At 44.7% G+C, this 18,084-nt stretch overlaps 1 protein-coding gene across 7 annotated transcripts in view; it reads right to left on the bottom strand.

Annotated features, from left to right (window-relative positions):
• Positions 1-18,084, bottom strand: part of parp6a (poly (ADP-ribose) polymerase family, member 6a) — an 85,146-nt gene that overhangs the window by 26,001 nt on the left and 41,061 nt on the right. For 4 of the 7 annotated variants that reach the window (XM_034186467.1, XM_034186440.1, XM_034186461.1 and 1 more), the window contains 9 exons: positions 8,708-8,858; positions 5,631-5,762; positions 4,649-4,744; positions 4,331-4,423; positions 2,911-3,036; positions 2,598-2,663; positions 1,661-1,728; positions 1,384-1,432; positions 1,162-1,274 (listed from right to left, as the gene is read on the bottom strand). In XM_034186467.1, coding sequence (XP_034042358.1) covers positions 1,162-1,274; positions 1,384-1,432; positions 1,661-1,728; positions 2,598-2,663; positions 2,911-3,036; positions 4,331-4,423; positions 4,649-4,744; positions 5,631-5,762; positions 8,708-8,858 — 894 coding nt within the window. The remainder of the gene's footprint in view (positions 1-1,161; positions 1,275-1,383; positions 1,433-1,660; positions 1,729-2,597; positions 2,664-2,910; positions 3,037-4,330; positions 4,424-4,648; positions 4,745-5,630; positions 5,763-8,707; positions 8,859-18,084) is intronic. The other 3 variants (XM_034186472.1, XM_034186454.1, XM_034186447.1) reach the window with 2 other exon arrangements.

Genomic DNA, 18,084 nt, shown 5'->3' on the forward strand with positions numbered 1-18,084 from the left:
TTTCCACACAGAATTTTATGTTAAGATATGGACTTTTATGGTAAGATAAAAGTTATGTATTGTTGTAAATATATCTACATGAAAGGTTTATCTTTGACCCTTTGTGTGACTGTCATGCCCAATTGCGCTGTGTTTGCGCTTGTGATGGAGGGCTGTATGTTGTTTTGTGTCGTTTCTCAGATCAGTTGTTGGTTTGGTTTTGTGGTATGCAGCAGATCACTTGACCGAGGGTCTATACGTTCAAATAATAATTAAAAAAAATACTGTCATCACTCTTTACTCTTACTCAGTCAGTCTCTTACAACGGTGTAGCCTAAATACATGAGCTTTCCAAGAGCGCACCCAATTCATTACGCACGCTCAGAGGCACGTCCCCTCCGGTGCGCACTTTTTTTGGGGTGGGGCGACCCCGCCCCCTGTGATAAACTCATCGCCCCCTTAATATTTTTTTTCTGGCGCCAGGCCTGAAGACAATTCACATGCAGACTGAAAAGATCCTCACACAGGGAAATTACACAGAAGATAAGATTTTATTCAGCCTCAGTACTTACTGAAACATGATCCAAACAGTGGAAAATTTCTGTGTTGGCTTCAGTGGTTTACTCCTGCTCTTTTTTGTTTGAAGCAAAAACGGATTGTAGTGAACACTGACTAAGCACTGTCAAATTAGAAAGAATCAAACGGAACAATGACACTGGGACTGAAGAATAAAAGTAAGTGGCTCTGCCTTCATGTTAAATTGTGAAGTGTCCTTAGCAACATAAGTTATCTGAGATATTATTTAACTTTGTTACCAGTGGCAATGGACACAAGTGGACCTATTCACAGCTGTTTTCATTCTTTTTACTTTACTTTTGTCATTAAATGGGTATTTTGGTAAAAAAAAAAAAAAAAAAAAAAAAGAAAGAAAGAAAGAAAGAAAGAAAGAAAGAAAAAGGAGAACACCAAAATTAAGACAACATTGTGTAGAAAGAAAATGATTCCCTCAATGACAATTTACCAGCAAATTAGATTTGCCACACTGTTTGCAGTGGGCAACAAGCTGATTAGTGACAGCTCTGCTATCTAAGTAATTCTACTTTGTTCTGAAACACTAAATTTGATGTGATTTTTTTTTTATTAAAATAGGGCTGCTTAATATAAAGAGCAATGTGTACTCACTGAAAAGCAAAGGTGCTGCCATATAACTTCTTGGCAGTGCGGAAGCGGGCCTCTTTAGCCGGGGGGCTGCTGAGCAACAAAAACTGGTGGGAGGTGTGCATGAATTTCAGTTGCTGTCACAATGAGATCAACAGAGAGACAAATACATTGTGAGTGAAACTGCAGCAATAAACAGCTAATTTGATGAAGAGGAACTGGCAGGGTGTCAGTCATATTCCCTACCCTGCTCAGAGGCAGCTTGACGATATGAGACCTGTTGCTAGAAATAATCCTGCAGAAATACAGAAGAGATAAAACATTTAAACCTTCCTCATAACCCCCACCTGATGTTATGAACCACAAGCTAAGAAACACAGTATTTTGGCTTATGCATGATCATTTTCTGGGTAATAACTTTAATATGCGCTCTACAGATGGGCCATAATATCATTCTGAATTGAAGCCAGAAGGTATTAACATGGGGAAAACAATAAGCTCAGAACAGACCCACTCTACTCACCACTGCAGCAATGGATGGGCCAGTGGGTCCAGTTTGTCCATCTGTTTTTTAATCTCCAGATATGAGCCCTGGGGGGGAAAGAACTGTATTTTTTTTTATCATTACTACTATTATTATTTATGTATTTTTGGCATTTTTTTTGTTTGCTTGTTTAAACCAGTGTTTCCCAATCCTGGTCCTTGGGACCCAAAGTACTGCATATTTTCAATTTGTCCCTGAACTAATTAGAGTAAATCATCTCAGTCAGGTGTGTATAGCTAATCAACAGCTGACTGAGCAATGGCACAGTGAGCAATGACACACACGGGAGAACAACAAAGAAATGGCTCCAAAAACAAAATCAGAATCAGCATTATTGAATTATTTTGGATACAGAAAGTGTGGTCTTGATCAAAAATGGGTAATCTGTAGCGAGTTCCTTGCAGTCTTTCAACTTTTTTAGAAAAATGTACAGGTTGTATTTTCTAATAAATCTCCCTAATCATTTTTGAATGAATTATTCTTTCCATATAGACGTATTCAAGTTATATGTTGTAAACTCCTGCATTCTTTCCCCACATCACAGTGTATACCTCAGACAAAAATAATAGTGCAATGTCAGTCTTTCCAATATCATGCAGGAAGACTATAGGAATACACAATATAGGAAGAATATATAGGAAGAAACCTCAAGCAGGCAAGAATCAGTGGGGTGACCATCTACTATGGCCATTCAAATAAGACAAAACAAAAACACAACCCAAGATTGTCAGAACATGCAATGACAGAAACGCTGCAGGTAAACAACAGATTTATAGATGTGTGGACACAGTGAAGCCATAGAGGGTTGCAAGAAATGAACATAGAGATAATAAAAATGGTGCTGATGGGATTATGGCCCTTTGTGTTTTGTTTGGTTGTTTATTTTTTTTTTTTTTGTTCCATGTTCTCCTTGTACCTGAGTCATTTCACGGATGGACATGACACTATCCAGTGCTTTCTGCAGTCTCTCATAATTCTTCTTCTGTGTCCATCAGTTGAGCCAAACATCCATTGCATGCAATGAGAGAGGAAACAACATACAAGCATTGAAATCATAACAGTAAAATATTAAAAGTTGAATTATTATTGCAGCCTATCCCAAGCAAATAAATTCCAGATGATCCTTATCGCAAAATATAGCAAAAATATAACTAATTATAAAATTGTCAGTCTTATTTTAAATCACACTGAGTTTTTATCGATTTGATACCAGCAGTGAAGATGCTGACCTTTGGGTTGAAGGCCAGAGTCTTGGGGTCGTTGGGGTCAACAACTGATGGGTAGGGCTCAAAGATGATGCTCTTGCGTGGAGATTCAAGAGCAGCTCGACACATAGCAACAAGGAGGTCCACCACCTGAAGAAACAAAATGAGTTTTATGTCCATATCTAGACTTATGTTATGACACATTTTTATACTTTGGCTTTTCCATTTTTTTAACTCAATGAACGCGGTCGAAAAATTGCATCTTAAGGCCCACTAAATTGCAAACAAAATTTTTTTTTATAGAATTTTCACTTCAGAAAACAAATCAAATCCAGGACTAACTCTTTAATGTGCCATCTGGCAAACTGTCACTGAAATTTTGTATTTTGTTTTAAAGAAAATTCTTCTCTGTTACACTCCACCATGAAGTGTATCAGTGGTGATGCAACAAACAAAAACAAACAGCACTATCCATATTTTCTCCACTCGCAGCCACAGAGGCCTGGAACTCATTCAGCATTGTCAATGGTGTCTTGGTGGCTTCCCTCACTAGTCTGCTTCTTACATGGTCACTCACTTTTGAGAAGTGCCTACCCCAGGGAGATTTACTACTAATTCCCACACTGTTTGTATTTCTGTATGCTTGATGCAAGTGAAGTCCAAGGAATGTTCAGTGGCTTGGAAATGTTAATATATCCATCCCCTGACTTGTCTAAAGAAAATTGGCTGTAAAAGTGAATATTTATTTTTCTTATACTAACAGGGCCACATGTGTAAATTCCATTGTTTTGGTTTTGATATTTTTATTTATGTCAAGATGTTGAGATTTATTTTCACTGTGACTAAAGGGCACAATTTTAGAAAGGTTAAAATACAGAATGTGTATTTTATGTGTAGACAGTGATGCGGTCACTGTATCGGACTGTCGTGGCGAAGAGAGAGCTGAGCAGGGGGGCAAAGCTCTCGATGTACCGATCGATCTATGTTCCGACCACCTATGGTCATGAGATTTGGCTCATGACCGAAAGAACGACATTGCGAGTACAAGCGGCCGAGATGAGTTTCCTCTGCAGGGTGGCTGGGCGCTCCCTTAGAGATAGGGTGAAGAGCTCGGTCACTCGGGAGGAGCTCGGAGTCGAGCCGCTGCTCCTCCACGTCTAAAGGAGCCAGCTGAGGTCCCTGGACGCCTCGCTGGAGAGGTGTTTCAGGCACATACCATTGGGAGGAGGACCCGGGGAAGACCCAGGACACGCTGGAGGGACTACGTCTCTCGGCTGGCTTGGGAACGCCTCGGGGTTCCCCCGGAGGAGCTGAGGGAGGAGTGTGTGGATCGGGAGGTCTGGGCGGCTTTGCTTGAGCTGCTGCCCCCGCGACCCGACTCCGGATAAAGCGGAAGAAAATGGATGGATGGCTGGATGGATGTAAGCAATATATTTTGTGTTACCTCTGCACCAGTGGCGACTTCCTCTGCTGCACCAGACATCACACCCAGCGTATAGAAGGAGAACACACACAACTCTCTGGTGCACACAGCTGGCTACTCATATGCACACAGAGAGAAATAGAGACACACTTACTGTATTTGAATGTATGTTAAACATTGTCCCTGCACAAAAACAAGAACATCCATACATACACACAACCATTCTGGCATACTAACTGTTTCTCCCTCACACTTACAATGATAGAAAATATGTTAATCAAATTACAAATAGGAACATAAGAGATGATACGATATGTCTCTTCTATTGGTGTCTGATACCTTCAGCATGGATCCATTCTGAAAGACGTGCTGTTCGTCACAGACCACACAATACTCATTGAGTGTAGGGATCCTCTGCTCTGAGTATTTCATTATCTGTTGGCATAAAAATACAGCGTTGTCTCTACAATAAAAATAACTCAATAAAGCACAGCAGCATGTTTTCATTGTGAGGCAATATGACAATGCAATCAGCGTTTATGCATGTTTGTATGTACAATATGTATGTTAATGCCAGAAACAACAAATATACATTCCCCCACTACCACTGACAGTGAAACAGACCGTCATATTTACTCCAGTGGTATCATCAAAAATATCAGATAATCAATCAATAAATAAATAAATAAAATCTAATATTTTTTGTAGTTAACAATATACAGAATGCTACCACATCTATTGAGTGATTAAACTGGTTGAGTGATTGAACTGGTTTACATACTAAATTTCACTAATTCACATTTTACTTATTCAGATAATTGAAAAAATAAGTTTTTGTCTCCAGTTATTTATCACAGAAGACACAGCAGCTTGTGTCAAAACAAACTGGTGTTACGTTGAAAAATGGTTGCATGTATATATATATATATATATATATATATATATATATATATATATATATATACACAAGTATATATATATAGGGAGAGAGAGGTAGGGAGAGACTACCCTCTTGTGTTAAAATTTGATTACATGGAGTCATGACTCATGAGGGTGACTCCTGTACAGTACATAAATTCCAAAGAACTTTGAACTGTGAGTTCTACAATTTGCAAAACCCTGAATAGAAGACAGAAATCTGAAAGAGATGTTTGGAAATCTCTCTTCATCTTATTCTTGGAAATTCTTATACATAAACAGATATATAACTGAGGTTTTAGCAACATAATTACTGCATGTACAACACTTTCTCCTACTCAGAAAGTAAGAGAGTGCAGTAATGCCCCTTTTCAATGAGTCTAGTATCCTTTGAGGGTCTTACTTGTACTAAGAAGCCATACTCCAATGTAGGGATGTTCTTGCAGTGCCCGCCCGCCTGGGATGAGAAAAACAATTCAATCAGCTGCCTCGTGGTAATCTGCGCTGGGGCCCTGGCCGCTGGGACAGCCATAGTCTGATGAGTCAAGTGAAGACAAAGCATTATGGGAAACGGCGCGCAAGCCATGTTGCGGTATGAGTCAGGAAAAGGCTCATGTACGTAGGAAAAGTGCGGGTGGCACGTTGACTTAGAGGTTAGTGTGGATAACAATGTACACAAAACAGAAAAGAACAATGTACAAATCTCTGAATTTTTGTACAATTTGAAATATTACAGATTATTTTTGTTCCGATGATAACAGCATTAAATGGAAGCATGAGTATTTGGCTGATATTAAACCTCATGAAACCCTCCAAAAATGTTTGCATGAGACACAGGCAATAAGGGCAAAAAAACATACTGAAAGGCAATGAAAGGACAATTGTCAAAATGATAAATTACAATGTTGACATATTTTTGATGACTAAAATGGTTTTCAAATATTACCTTTTGAAAACATTTGGTGAGTTCAACACTTTCTGCTTGTTCATGCATATTGGCTCATTTCACCTTAAATTCCCTTTTGCACAAGGGTTGTGCACAATTCAGAAATTTAGAATTGTAATTCTGCACCCTGTTTGCTACCTCAGATCAAAATTCAACTCAAAATCAACAATTGAATTGAAATTCAGGACTCACTCTCAAATCAGTTCTGAATTTTGTACAGCCCTGCTTGGCACACATGCATGTACAGGATGTCCAAGTAGGTTGAGTCAGATCAACTAGACTTACATACTTCCTTGAAGACATTTTGCTTTTCATGCAGAAAAACCTGAAGCGTTTCATCAATTGATGAAGCTGTTTTTGGATGAAGAGTGAAATGTCTTCAAGGAGCTAAACAAGTCCACTTGACTTGACTTAACCTACTTGGATACCATCATGACCTGGATGATTGAGAACCTCCACAGACATGTACAGGTTGATTAAACATGCAAGGCCGAACTTGTCTCCAGTAAACCCCACAATAACATTGGTGTTGGAACAACTAAAGCAAGCACAAAGAAACCAAACAACTAGACTGATGACTACAAGAAGTTCATATTCACAATGTCACAGCTTTTGGGTAGTTATCAGAAGGGTAACTGGAAAGGTGGAGATTCTACTACAACAGGACCTCAAAAGTCCAATAAACAAGAGAGATCCATTATGTTTTGTTGTGCCGAACAGTTCCAGAAGGCTGGAACAGTTACCTACAACACTATCACACAAGGGGAGGATAGACTAATACTAGAAGATTGGATAGATATTTTGCAGCTGTGGTGTAAGAACACCATTAGATGTTGACACACCAACACAACATTGGACTACAGCTGGAGGTCATATGGTCAACAATTGATGGACAAACTCTCATTTTCTCTAATAATGCAACAGTGTCAGTTACCCTAATACTGTCATGGTTCACGTTTCTGGTGTTTTATTCTGGTCTCTGGGTTGTTTGCTGTTTCTAGTGTTATCTCTCCTGAGTCATATTCAAATGTTGTTTTATTGCTCTGTAGTGTTTGTCCCTTCGTAATACTTTCTTTGGTGTTTATTCCTTGCACATTATAATCAGTTTTTCTCTGTGTTAGCTATTCCTCACAATTTTACTGTGACATCTCTTGTGTGGTTATTCCATTTTTTTCCCATTATTTCCTGTTTATTGCAGAGCAGGAAGCTGAGTGGATAAGGAGCTGGTCTGCCATTATGAAGATCTGGGTTTGAATCCCACTCATGCTACTTGTCAGTGTCCTTGGAAAAGACACTTAATCTACAATATTTAGGTCCACTCAGCTGTAAATGGGTACTGGCCTCAGCTGGGGAAGTAACTTGTGTAGGACTGGTGTGCCCTCCAAGTAGTGTTATAGTCTCTCATCGACTTGATGTGACAATGTACAGGGATAGGTTTTGTTTCCCATGTTTCTTCTCTTTCATGTTAATTACTTATTTGACTTTATAACTGTTCATTGTGTGTTATTCCCTTGCCAGATTGTCTCACTCCATGTCTGCTCTTTTGCATTATTTCTCCGTGTTTATCCCTGTGTTACTGACTCACTTGGACTTTCTGTGGTCCCTGAATTTAGCGTGACTATTCCAGATTTGGTCTCCTGGTATGACTGATCACTGTCTTCTGATCCTATGTCAGTTGTGGATAACTCTTTTTCTGCTCCCCTCAAGGACAGAGTTACCTGTCTGATTTTCTATGTACCTGACATTTGCCTGTTCCAGTGGCCAGCGGCATCTGCTTCTCCATGGATAATTGTGTGGTATAGACTGCTTCTACTGTGTGTCTTCACAAAGCCTGCCAATATTGACTGCAATAAACAAACTTCTTTACCTACCTTCCTTATGGTTCTCTGCACTGGGGTCTTCTATCAAGCTCTTACAAATATGTGACTGAGTTTGCTGATGTCGAGGTAAAGGTTATTCTTGTCCCTGTGTCCTGGAGAGGAATTGGTTGGTGGAGATACTGTTACAGTCTGAGTTGTCATCTGTTGACCATTCAGTTCACAGCTGATTGTTGCAAAAAAAAAAAAAAAAAAAAAATCTGACAGTGCAACTTTGATCATCAAGATCTTGAAGGTAGCTGCCCTTCTGCTTTTGGGGCAACACTGTGGTATGTTGTCAGTGACACCATCCAAATGCAACAACACTGGGTTTAAATATCCTAAGCCTCATTCATCATTTATGCTTATTTATGCCTCACCTATGCATGCGTTCATATTCAACTCATACTAGATGTTGTTTGAACATTTGTAGCTTTACAATTCTTCAATCTTTGTTTAAAAATTATTCAGTTTATAATTATTCAGTTTAGAGTTATTAATTGCACATTTGGTTTAAAATGTTGGTGACTATGAAGCATTATTTCATGAATTGGGCTTCCTTTGCCGATCAGTATAAACGTAAAAGATGAGGTGGGAAGTGACTGAAAACCATAAGTCAGTCAGTTTAGTTCCAGATGAATATTGGGACTAAATACTACATGACAGACAGACACTGACCTGGCTATTAGGTGGATAGCTGAACAGCTCTCCTTTAGGGTTCTTCATGGTACAAGAAATAGAGCGATTCATCAGGCGGGTCACCCTAAGCTCAGGGACGCTCAGTTTCCCTTTCAAAACTGTGTCTTGGATCAGAGGAAAACTGGGTGACCTGGCAATGAGCAAGACACAAGCCATGTTATGTACTTCATTTTCTAAAAATTATAATTAATTACTGTTGGCATATATTCACACAGTAGAAAGTTTGGTGTCAAGTAACAGTGAAACAATTTTTAAACCCATAAGCTGAGCAACAAATTGAAGACAGAAAAAAACTGAAGTCCAACATTCAAAATATAAAGACACAGGTTGCATACATGAGGTTAGCATGCGACCCTCACACCAAATCCATAAATGCACAGTTCACTTCTGTATGGAGTTTACATGCTTTCCTTGTGTCTGCGCGAGTTTAATTAAGGAGTCAAATCATGTAGGTTAGGTTCTTTTTACTTGTACATATTTAATTAAAAGTTTAAAAAGTGGGGAGAGTGAAAGGCTGTTTAGCTCAGTGTCACATATTGTAGATAAAAACAGAAACAGGCTTGCAGCTGATAACACAGAGAAGCTTCTTTTCATCAAAAAGGATCTGCCCCTCACATTTACAAAAAAGGCTTAGTTCTCACAGATACAGTGGGGAAAATAAATATAGGGGAGCAGAGATCAATCACTAATGATTAAATGCAGAGTGGTGCATACAGAGCAAAAAGAGAAAGAAACACTCAGTGCATCATGGGAACCCCCCAGCAGTCTAAGTCTATAGCAGCATAACTAAGGGATGGTTCAGGGTCACCCGATCCAGCCCTAACTATAAGCTTTAGCAAAAAGGAAAGTTTTAAGCCTAATCTTAAAAGTAGAGAGGGTGTCTGTCTCCCTGATCTGAATTGGGAGCTGGTTCCACAGGAGAGGAGCCTGAAAGCTGAAAGCTCTGCCTCCCATTCTACTCTTACAAACCCTAGGAACTACAAGTAAGCCTGCAGTCTGAGAGCGAAGCCCTCTATTGGGGTGATATGGTACTATGAGGTCCCTAAGATAAGATGGGACCTGATTATTCAAAACCTTATAAGTAAGAAGAAGAATTTTAAATTCTATTCTAGAATTAACAGGAAGCCAATGAAGAGAGGCCAATATGGGTGAGATATGCTCTCTCCTTCTAGTCCCCGTTAGTACTCTAGCTGCAGCATTTTGAATTAACTGAAGGCTTTTCAGGGAACTTTTAGGACAACCTGATAATAATGAATTACAATAGTCCAGCCTAGAGGAAATAAATGCATGAATTAGTTTTTCAGCATCACTCTGAGACAAGATCTTTCTAATTTTAGAGATATTGCGTAAATGCAAAAAAGCAGTCCTACATATTTGTTTAATATGCGCTTTGAATGACATATCCTGATCAAAAATGACTCCAAGATTTCTCACAGTATTACTAGAGGTCAGGGTAATGCCATCCAGAGTAAGGATCTGGTTAGACACCATGTTTCTAAGATTTGTGGGGCCAAGTACAATAACTTCAGTTTTATCTGAGTTTAAAAGCAGGAAATTAGAGGTCATCCATGTCTTTATGTCTGTAAGACAATCCTGCAGTTTAGCTAATTGGTGTGTGTCCTCTGGCTTCATGGATAGATAAAGCTGGGTATCATCTGCATAACAATGAAAATTTAAGCAATGCCGTCTAATAATACTGCCTAAGGGAAGCATGTATAAATTAATAAAATTGGTCCTAGCACAGAACCTTGTGGAACTCCATAATTAACCTTAGTCTGTGAAGAAGATTCCCCATTTACATGAACAAATTGTAATCTATTAGATAAATATGATTCAAACCACCGCAGCGCAGTGCCTTTAATACCTATGGCATTAGGTATTAAAGGCAATGCGCTGCGTATACCTGTGATAAAGTAAACCTTTATCACAGGTATACTTCAACTGTGAGAGACAATCTAAAAAAAAATCCAGAAAATCACATTGTATGATTTTTTTAATAATTAATTTGAATTTTATTGCATAAAATAAGTATTTGACCCCCTACCAACCAGCAAGAATTCTGGCTCTTACAGACCTGTTAATTTTTCTTTAAGAAGCCCTCTTATTCTGCAATCTTTACCTGTATTAATTGCACCTGTTTGAACTTGTTCACACACTCAGTCAATCACACTCCAACCTGTCCACCATAGCCAAGACCAAAGAGCTGTCTAAGGACACCAGGGACAAAACTGAGGACCTGCACAAGGCTGGGATGGACTACAGGACAACAGGCAAGCAGCATTACAAAGTGGAAGAAACACAAGATGACTGTCAATCTCCCTCGGTCTGGGATTCCATGCAAGATCTCACTTTATGGGGTAAGGATGATTCTGAGAAAGCTCAGAACTACACAGGAGGACCTGGTCAATGACCTGAAGAGAACCGGGACCACAGTCACAAAGATTACATTAGTAACACATGATGCTGTCATGGTTTAAAATCCTGCAGGGCAGCAAGGTCCCCCTGCTCAAGCCAGCACATGTCCAGACCTGTTTGAAGTTCACCAGTGACCATCTGGATGATCCAGAGGAGGCATGGGAGAAGGTCATGTGGTCAGATGAGACCAAAATAGAGCTTTTTGGCCTCAACTCCACTTAGCATGTTTAGAGGATGAGAACAACTCCAAGAAAACCATCCCAACCATGAAGCATGGGGGTAGAAACATCATACTCTGGGGGTGCTCTTCTGCAAAGGGGACAGGAGGACTGCATCGTATTGAAGGGAGGATGGATGGGGTCATATATTGCGAGATTTTGCCAAACAACCTCCTTCCCTCAGTAAGAGCATTGAAGATGGGTCATGGCTGGGTCTTCCAGCATGACAATGACGTCAAACACACAGCCAGGGCAACTAAGGAGGGGCTCCAGAAGAAGCATTTCAAGGTCCTGGAGTGGCCAGGCCAGTCTCCAGACCTGAACTCAATAGAAAGTCTTTAGAGGGAGCTGAAACTCCAAACCTGAAAGATTTGGAGAAGATCTGTATGGAGGAGTGGACCAAAATCCCTGTTGCAGTGTGTGAAAACTTGGTCAGGAACTACAGGAAACATCTGACCTCTGTAATGGCAGACAAATATTTCTGTACCAATTGTTAAGCTCTGTTTTTATAGGGGGTCAAATACTTATTTTATGCAATAAAATGCAAATTAATTATTAAAAAAATTAAAATCATACAATGTGATTTACTGGATTTTTGTTTTTAGATTCTGTCTCTCACAGATGAAGTGTACCTACGATAAAAATTACAGACCTCTCCATTCTTTGTAGGTGGGAAAACCTGCAAAACTGACAGGGAGTCAAATACTTATTTTCCCCACTGTATAAGTAAAGTTATTGATGGACAGTTTCAGTTCAGTTATTGGTGTTGTATATTTTGTAGTGCTGAAGTCCACAGGTGAGATGTCTGCCAATGTCATGTTTGTTAAGAAACACACAATTAATGTTAAAGGACAATTTGTTGTAGTCAAAAAGTGATGTTACATGATTTAATGTTTGTAAATAAAAACAAAGCTAATGATGTTGGTAGCAGTTACAGTCAAAACGTCAGGGAATGGATACATGGACATTTCCAAGTCACTAAATATGTCTTGGACTTTGTTTGTATTTCTGAATGGCTAATATAAACAGCAAGGTACTGTATGGTAAATCTGTCTAGAGTATGCAGTTCTCAGAATGTGAATGGCAGTGTAAGAAGGAGATTAATGAGGGAAACCACGAAGACATACACACGGTAACTCTTGACTTGTCTGAAGAAAAGTGACTGTAAATGATTACTTGTGTTACAGCAAAAGGTGCCCATCAATTGGCTTTGATACTTTTTATTTAGTTAATATCAATTTGTAGAAAGTTGTTTTAAATTCAAGGATAATTTTAGAAATTTTATACCCCCATCACACATATGCCGATTGAGGCCAAATGGCGTCAGAATGACACATCCTGTTGTGTGGGCCGCCAGAAGAGGAGGTACTGCTGGCCCACCACCAGAGGGCGCAGCCGCCTCACAGGAGCAGCCAGGGTGACAGCTGTCACGCATCACCTGCAACAGCTGTTACCAGTCATCTGATCGGCAGGAGTATATCAGCAGGACCACGTCTCCACCTCTTTGCCGAGATATCGTTTCTACCGAGAAGGTAATAATCTCAGCTGACTGCTTGACAGTAACTTTTGTGATTTTTGTGAGTGATTGCAGAACTTTCCAACGAGAGGTGGAGGCAGCTTACCTGCCGTTCGGATTCCTGGGTGCGAACGCGCCCTCCTTTAATTGTTCTTTATTCCTCGCCAGCAGTACCAGGTCCGACACGCGGAGGCAGTGGCCACCTGGGAATTCGGGACTTGGCGGCTCCAGTATTCCCGGGGTCTGGTGGCGGAGGAAACCGTGTGGTTCCGGTTCTACTTTGGAGAGGCGTCTCCTATCTTCGAGCCTGCCCACACGACACCTGTGTGAATTTGACTTTGTCCATTATTGTAATCTGTTGTACTTGTTGTGCATATTCACAACAGTAAAGTGTGTTATTTGACCTACTCCATTGTCCGTTCATTTGCGCCCCCTGTTGTGGGTCCGTGTACTTACACTTTCACAACAGGATATCTCGGCCAACGTCATGGACCCCGTGGGGCGTCAACCGGCTGTTGAACGGCCAATAGAAGAACAGGGCGCACTGGCGTCCGCAGGAGGAATGATTGGTGAGTTGCAGCGGATCCTCACCGCTTTCACGGCTCGGTTGGATTTAATGACCGAGCAGAACGTCCTCCTTAACCGCAGGGTGGAGGCTCTCGCCGCGCAGGTGGAAGCGCGCCCTCAGGGCGCTGCTGCAGCTCTCCCTCCTGTCGACCCTGTGCGTAACAGTGACGTTCCACAGGTCGTTCAATGACCCCTCCCACCTTCCCCTGAAGCATACATAAGCCCTCCAGAGCCGTACGGGGGTTGTGTGGAGACATGCGCGGACTTTCTTATGCAGTGTTCGCTCATCTTCGCACAACGTCCCGTCATGTACGCGACTGATGCTAGTAAGATAGCTTATGTAATTAATCTGCTTCGCGGCAAGGCACACGCTTGGGCTACAGCGCTTTGGGAGCAAAATTCACGGCTCCTTCTGACATATGATGGGTTTGTGAGGGAGTTCAGAACAGTGTTCGATCATCCAAATAGAGGAGAGACCGCTTCAGCCGTGCTGCTGTCAATGAGACAGGGGCGCCGGAGCGCAGCTGTTTATGCAGTCGACTTCCGCATCGCGGCTGCGAGGTCCGGCTGGAATAACACTGCCCTCCGCGCCGCCATAGTAAACGGACTGTCGTTGGTCCTGAAGGAGCTCCTGGTGGCCAAGGACGAACCGCGGGATTTAGACGGGCTTATTGATCTCGTTATACGATTAGACAATCGGTTAGAGGAACGCCGTCGGGAGCGAGGCGAAGGACGTGACCGGATACGCGCCGCCCCTCTCCCTTCCGGGTTCGAAAAGGGGCCGCCCTCCCCACGCTCCACAGCCGCAGCGCTTTGTGGGGTAACAGCTCCCCCTGTTGACGTTGTTAGGGAAACGCACAGGGCCAAAATGGGGAGGCTGATCCGTGGAGAGTGTTTTCTCTGCAGCTCAACAGAGCACACACAGAGAGACTGCCCCAAACGGCCAAAACGTCAACACTCGCCCTTAGAGACTGGGCTAAGAGGGGGTCAAGACATTCAAGTGAGACACACACAAATTGCCACACGACTCCCAGTCACAATCCTGAGCGGGGATTTAACCCTTCAAGCCCGAGCACTGGTGGACACGGGGTCAGAAGGGAATCTGCTAGACAGCAGATGGGCAAAGGAGGTAGGGCTCCCTCTGGTGGCGCTTCCTACGCCATTGCAGGTGCGGGCACTAGATGGCACCCTCCTCCCTTTACTCACACACAAGACACCACCAGTAACTCTGGTGGTGTCTGGAAACCACCGGGAGGAGATTGAGTTTTTTGTAACTCCTTCTACCTCCCGCGTGATTTTGGGCATCCATGGATGTTAAAGCACAATCCCGGATCGATTGGCCATCTGGGGTGGTGGTTCAGTGGAGCGAAACCTGCCATCGGGTGTGTTTAGGATCCTCGGTTCCTCCCGGTTCCCAGGCTAAGGAGGAGGTCAAAGTCCCTCCCAATTTGACGGCAGTGCCGGTTGAGTACCACGATCTTGCTGACGTCTTCAGCAAGGATCTGGCACTCACCCTTCCCCCGCACCGTCCGTACGATTGTGCCATTGATTTGGTTTCAGGCGCTGAGTTCCCGTCCAGCAGGCTGTACAACCTCTCACGACCTGAGCGCGAATCAATGGAGACCTACATCCGGGACTCATTAGCTGCCGGGCTGATCCAGAACTCCACCTCCCCGATGGGGGCAGGTTTCATTTTTGTGGGCAAGAAAGATGGCGGACTTCGTCCATGTATTGATTACAGGGGGCTGAATGAGATTACGGTTCGCAACCGATACCCATTGCCATTATTAGATTCCGTGATCACCCCCCTGCATGGAGCCAAAATCTTTACTTAGCTGGATCTTAGAAATGCGTATCACCTGGTTCGGATCCGGAAGGGAGACGAATGGAAGACGGCATTTAACACCCCGTTAGGTCACTTTGAGTACCTGGTCATGCCGTTTGGCCTCACAAACGCCCCCGCGACGTTCCAAGCATTGGTTAATGATGTCTTGCGGGATTTCCTGCACCGATTCGTCTTCGTATATCTAGACGATATCCTCATCTTTTCTCCGGATCCTGAGACTCATGTCCGGCATGTACGTCAGGTCCTGCAGCGGTTGTTGGAGAACCGGCTGTTTGTGAAGGGCGAGAAGGGCGAGTTTCACCGCACTTCTTTGTCCTTCCTGGGGTTCATCATCTCCCCCAACTCCGTCGCTCCTGATCCGGCCAAGGTTGCGGCGGTGAGAGACTGGCCCCAACCCACTAGCCGTAGGAAGCTGCAACAGTTCCTCGGCTTTACAAATTTTTACAGGAGGTTCATTAAGGGGTATAGTCAGGTAGTTAGCCCCCTGACAGCCCTGACCTCACCAAAAGTCCCCTTCACCTGGTCGGATCGTTGCGATGCCGCATTCAAGGAGTTGAAATGGCGCTTCTCGTCTGCACCCGTTCTGGTGCAGCCCGATCCTAGTCGCCAGTTAGTGGTTGAAGTGGACGCCTCTGACTCAGGGATAGGAGCTGTGCTTTCCCAGAGCGGGAGGACCGATAAGGTCCTTCACCCGTATGCCTATTTTTCCCGCAGGTTGACCCCGGCCGAACGGAACTATGACGTCGGCAATTGAGAACTCCTTGCGGTGAAAGAGGCTCTTGAAGAGTGGAGACATCTGTTGGAGGGAACGTCCGTGCCATTCACGGTTTTCACTGACCACCGGAACCTGGAGTATATCAGGACCGCCAAGCGGCTGAACCCCAGGCAAGCCCGCTGGTCACTGTTCTTCGGCCGTTTTGACTTCCGGATCACCTACCGTCCCGGGACCAAGAACCAGAAATTGGATGCCTTGTCCCGGGTACATGAAGATGAAGTCAAAACGGAGTTGTCGGATCCACCGGAACCCATCATCCCGGAGTCCACTATCGTGGCCACCCTCACCTGGGACGTAGAGAGAACCGTCCGGGAGGCCCTGGCCGAAGAACAAACTCTACGTCCCACCAGAAGCTAGGGCTGCAGTCCTGGACTTCTGTCACGGCTCTAAGCTCTCCTGTCATCCAGGGGTGCGAAGAACCGTGACAGTTGTCCGGCAGCGCTTCTGGTGGGCGTCCCTAGAGGCAGACGTCCGGGATTATATCCAGGCCTGCACCACCTGCGCCAGGGGCAAGGCTGACCATCGCAGGGCTTCGGGACTGCTCCAGCCGCTGCCCGTGCCCCATCGCCCCTGGTCCCACATCGGCCTGGATTTTGTCACGGGCCTCCCGCCGTCCCAGGGCAACACCACCATCCTCACGATAGTGGACCGATTCTCCAAGGCGGCCCACTTCGTGGCCCTCCCGAAGCTCCCGACGGCCCAGGAGACAGCGGACCTCCTGGTCCACCACGTCGTCCGGCTGCATGGGATACCATCGGACATCGTTTCGGATCGTGGTCCCCAGTTCTCCTCGCAAGTCTGGAGGAGCTTCTGCCGGGAACTGGGGGCCACGGTGAGTCTCTCATCCGGGTATCATCCCCAGACCAACGGGCAAGCAGAACGGGCCAATCAGGAGGTGGAGCAGGCCCTGCGTTGCATGACAGCCGCGCACCCGGCGGCCTGGAGTACCCATCTGGCCTGGATCGAGTACGCCCATAACAGCCAGGTGTCGGCAGCCACCGGCCTCTCCCCTTTCGAGGTGTGTCTGGGGTACCAACCTCCTTTGTTTCCGGTGGTTGAGGGAGAGGTCGGTGTGCCCTCGGTCCAGGCCCACCTACGTAAGTGCCGTCGGGTGTGGCGTGACGCCCGTTCTGCCTTGCTGAAGACCCGGATGAGGACGAAGGCCCATGCAGACCGTCGGCGGACCCCGGCCCCTACGTACCGGCCAGGGCAGGCAGTGTGGTTGTCTACAAAGGACATACCCCTTCAAGTGGACTCCCCCAAACTGCAGGACCGGTACATCGGTCCGTTCAAGATCATCAAGGTACTCAGTCCAGGCTTCAGCTTCCGGCCTCACTGCGGATCCGTCCCGTTTTCCACGTGTCCCGGATTAAGCCCCATCACACCTCACCCCTCTGTACTCCCGGTCCGGCACCACCTCCTGCCCGGATCATCGATGGCGAGCCGGCTTGGACTGTGCGCCGGCTCTTGGATGTCCGTAGGATGGGCCGGGGCTTCCAGTATTTGGTGGACTGGGAGGGGTACGGACCTGAAGAACGCTCCTGGGTGAAGAGGAGCTTCATCCTGGACCCGGCCCTCCTGGCCGATTTCTACCGCCGCCACCCGGACAAACCAGGAGGCGCCCGTTGAGGGGGGGGTCCTGTTGTGTGGGCCGCCAGAAGAGGAGGTACTGCTGGCCCACCACCAGAGGGCGCAGCCGCCTCACAGGAGCAGCCAGGGTGACAGCTGTCACGCATCACCTGCAACAGCTGTTACCAATCATCTGATCGGCAGGAGTATATCAGCAGGACCACGTCTCCACCTCTTTGCCGAGATATCGTTTCTACCGAGACGGTAATAATCTCAGCTGACTGCTTGACAGTAACTTTTGTGATTTTTGTGAGTGATTGCAGAACTTTCCAACGAGAGGTGGAGGCAGCTTACCTGCCGTTCGGATTCCTGGGTGCGAACGCGCCCTCCTTTAATTGTTCTTTATTCCTCGCCAGCAGTACCAGGTCTGACACGCGGAGGCAGTGGCCA

This window comes from Thalassophryne amazonica, chromosome 2 (genome assembly GCF_902500255.1).
Source record: "Thalassophryne amazonica chromosome 2, fThaAma1.1, whole genome shotgun sequence".
NCBI lineage: Eukaryota > Metazoa > Chordata > Actinopteri > Batrachoidiformes > Batrachoididae > Thalassophryne > Thalassophryne amazonica.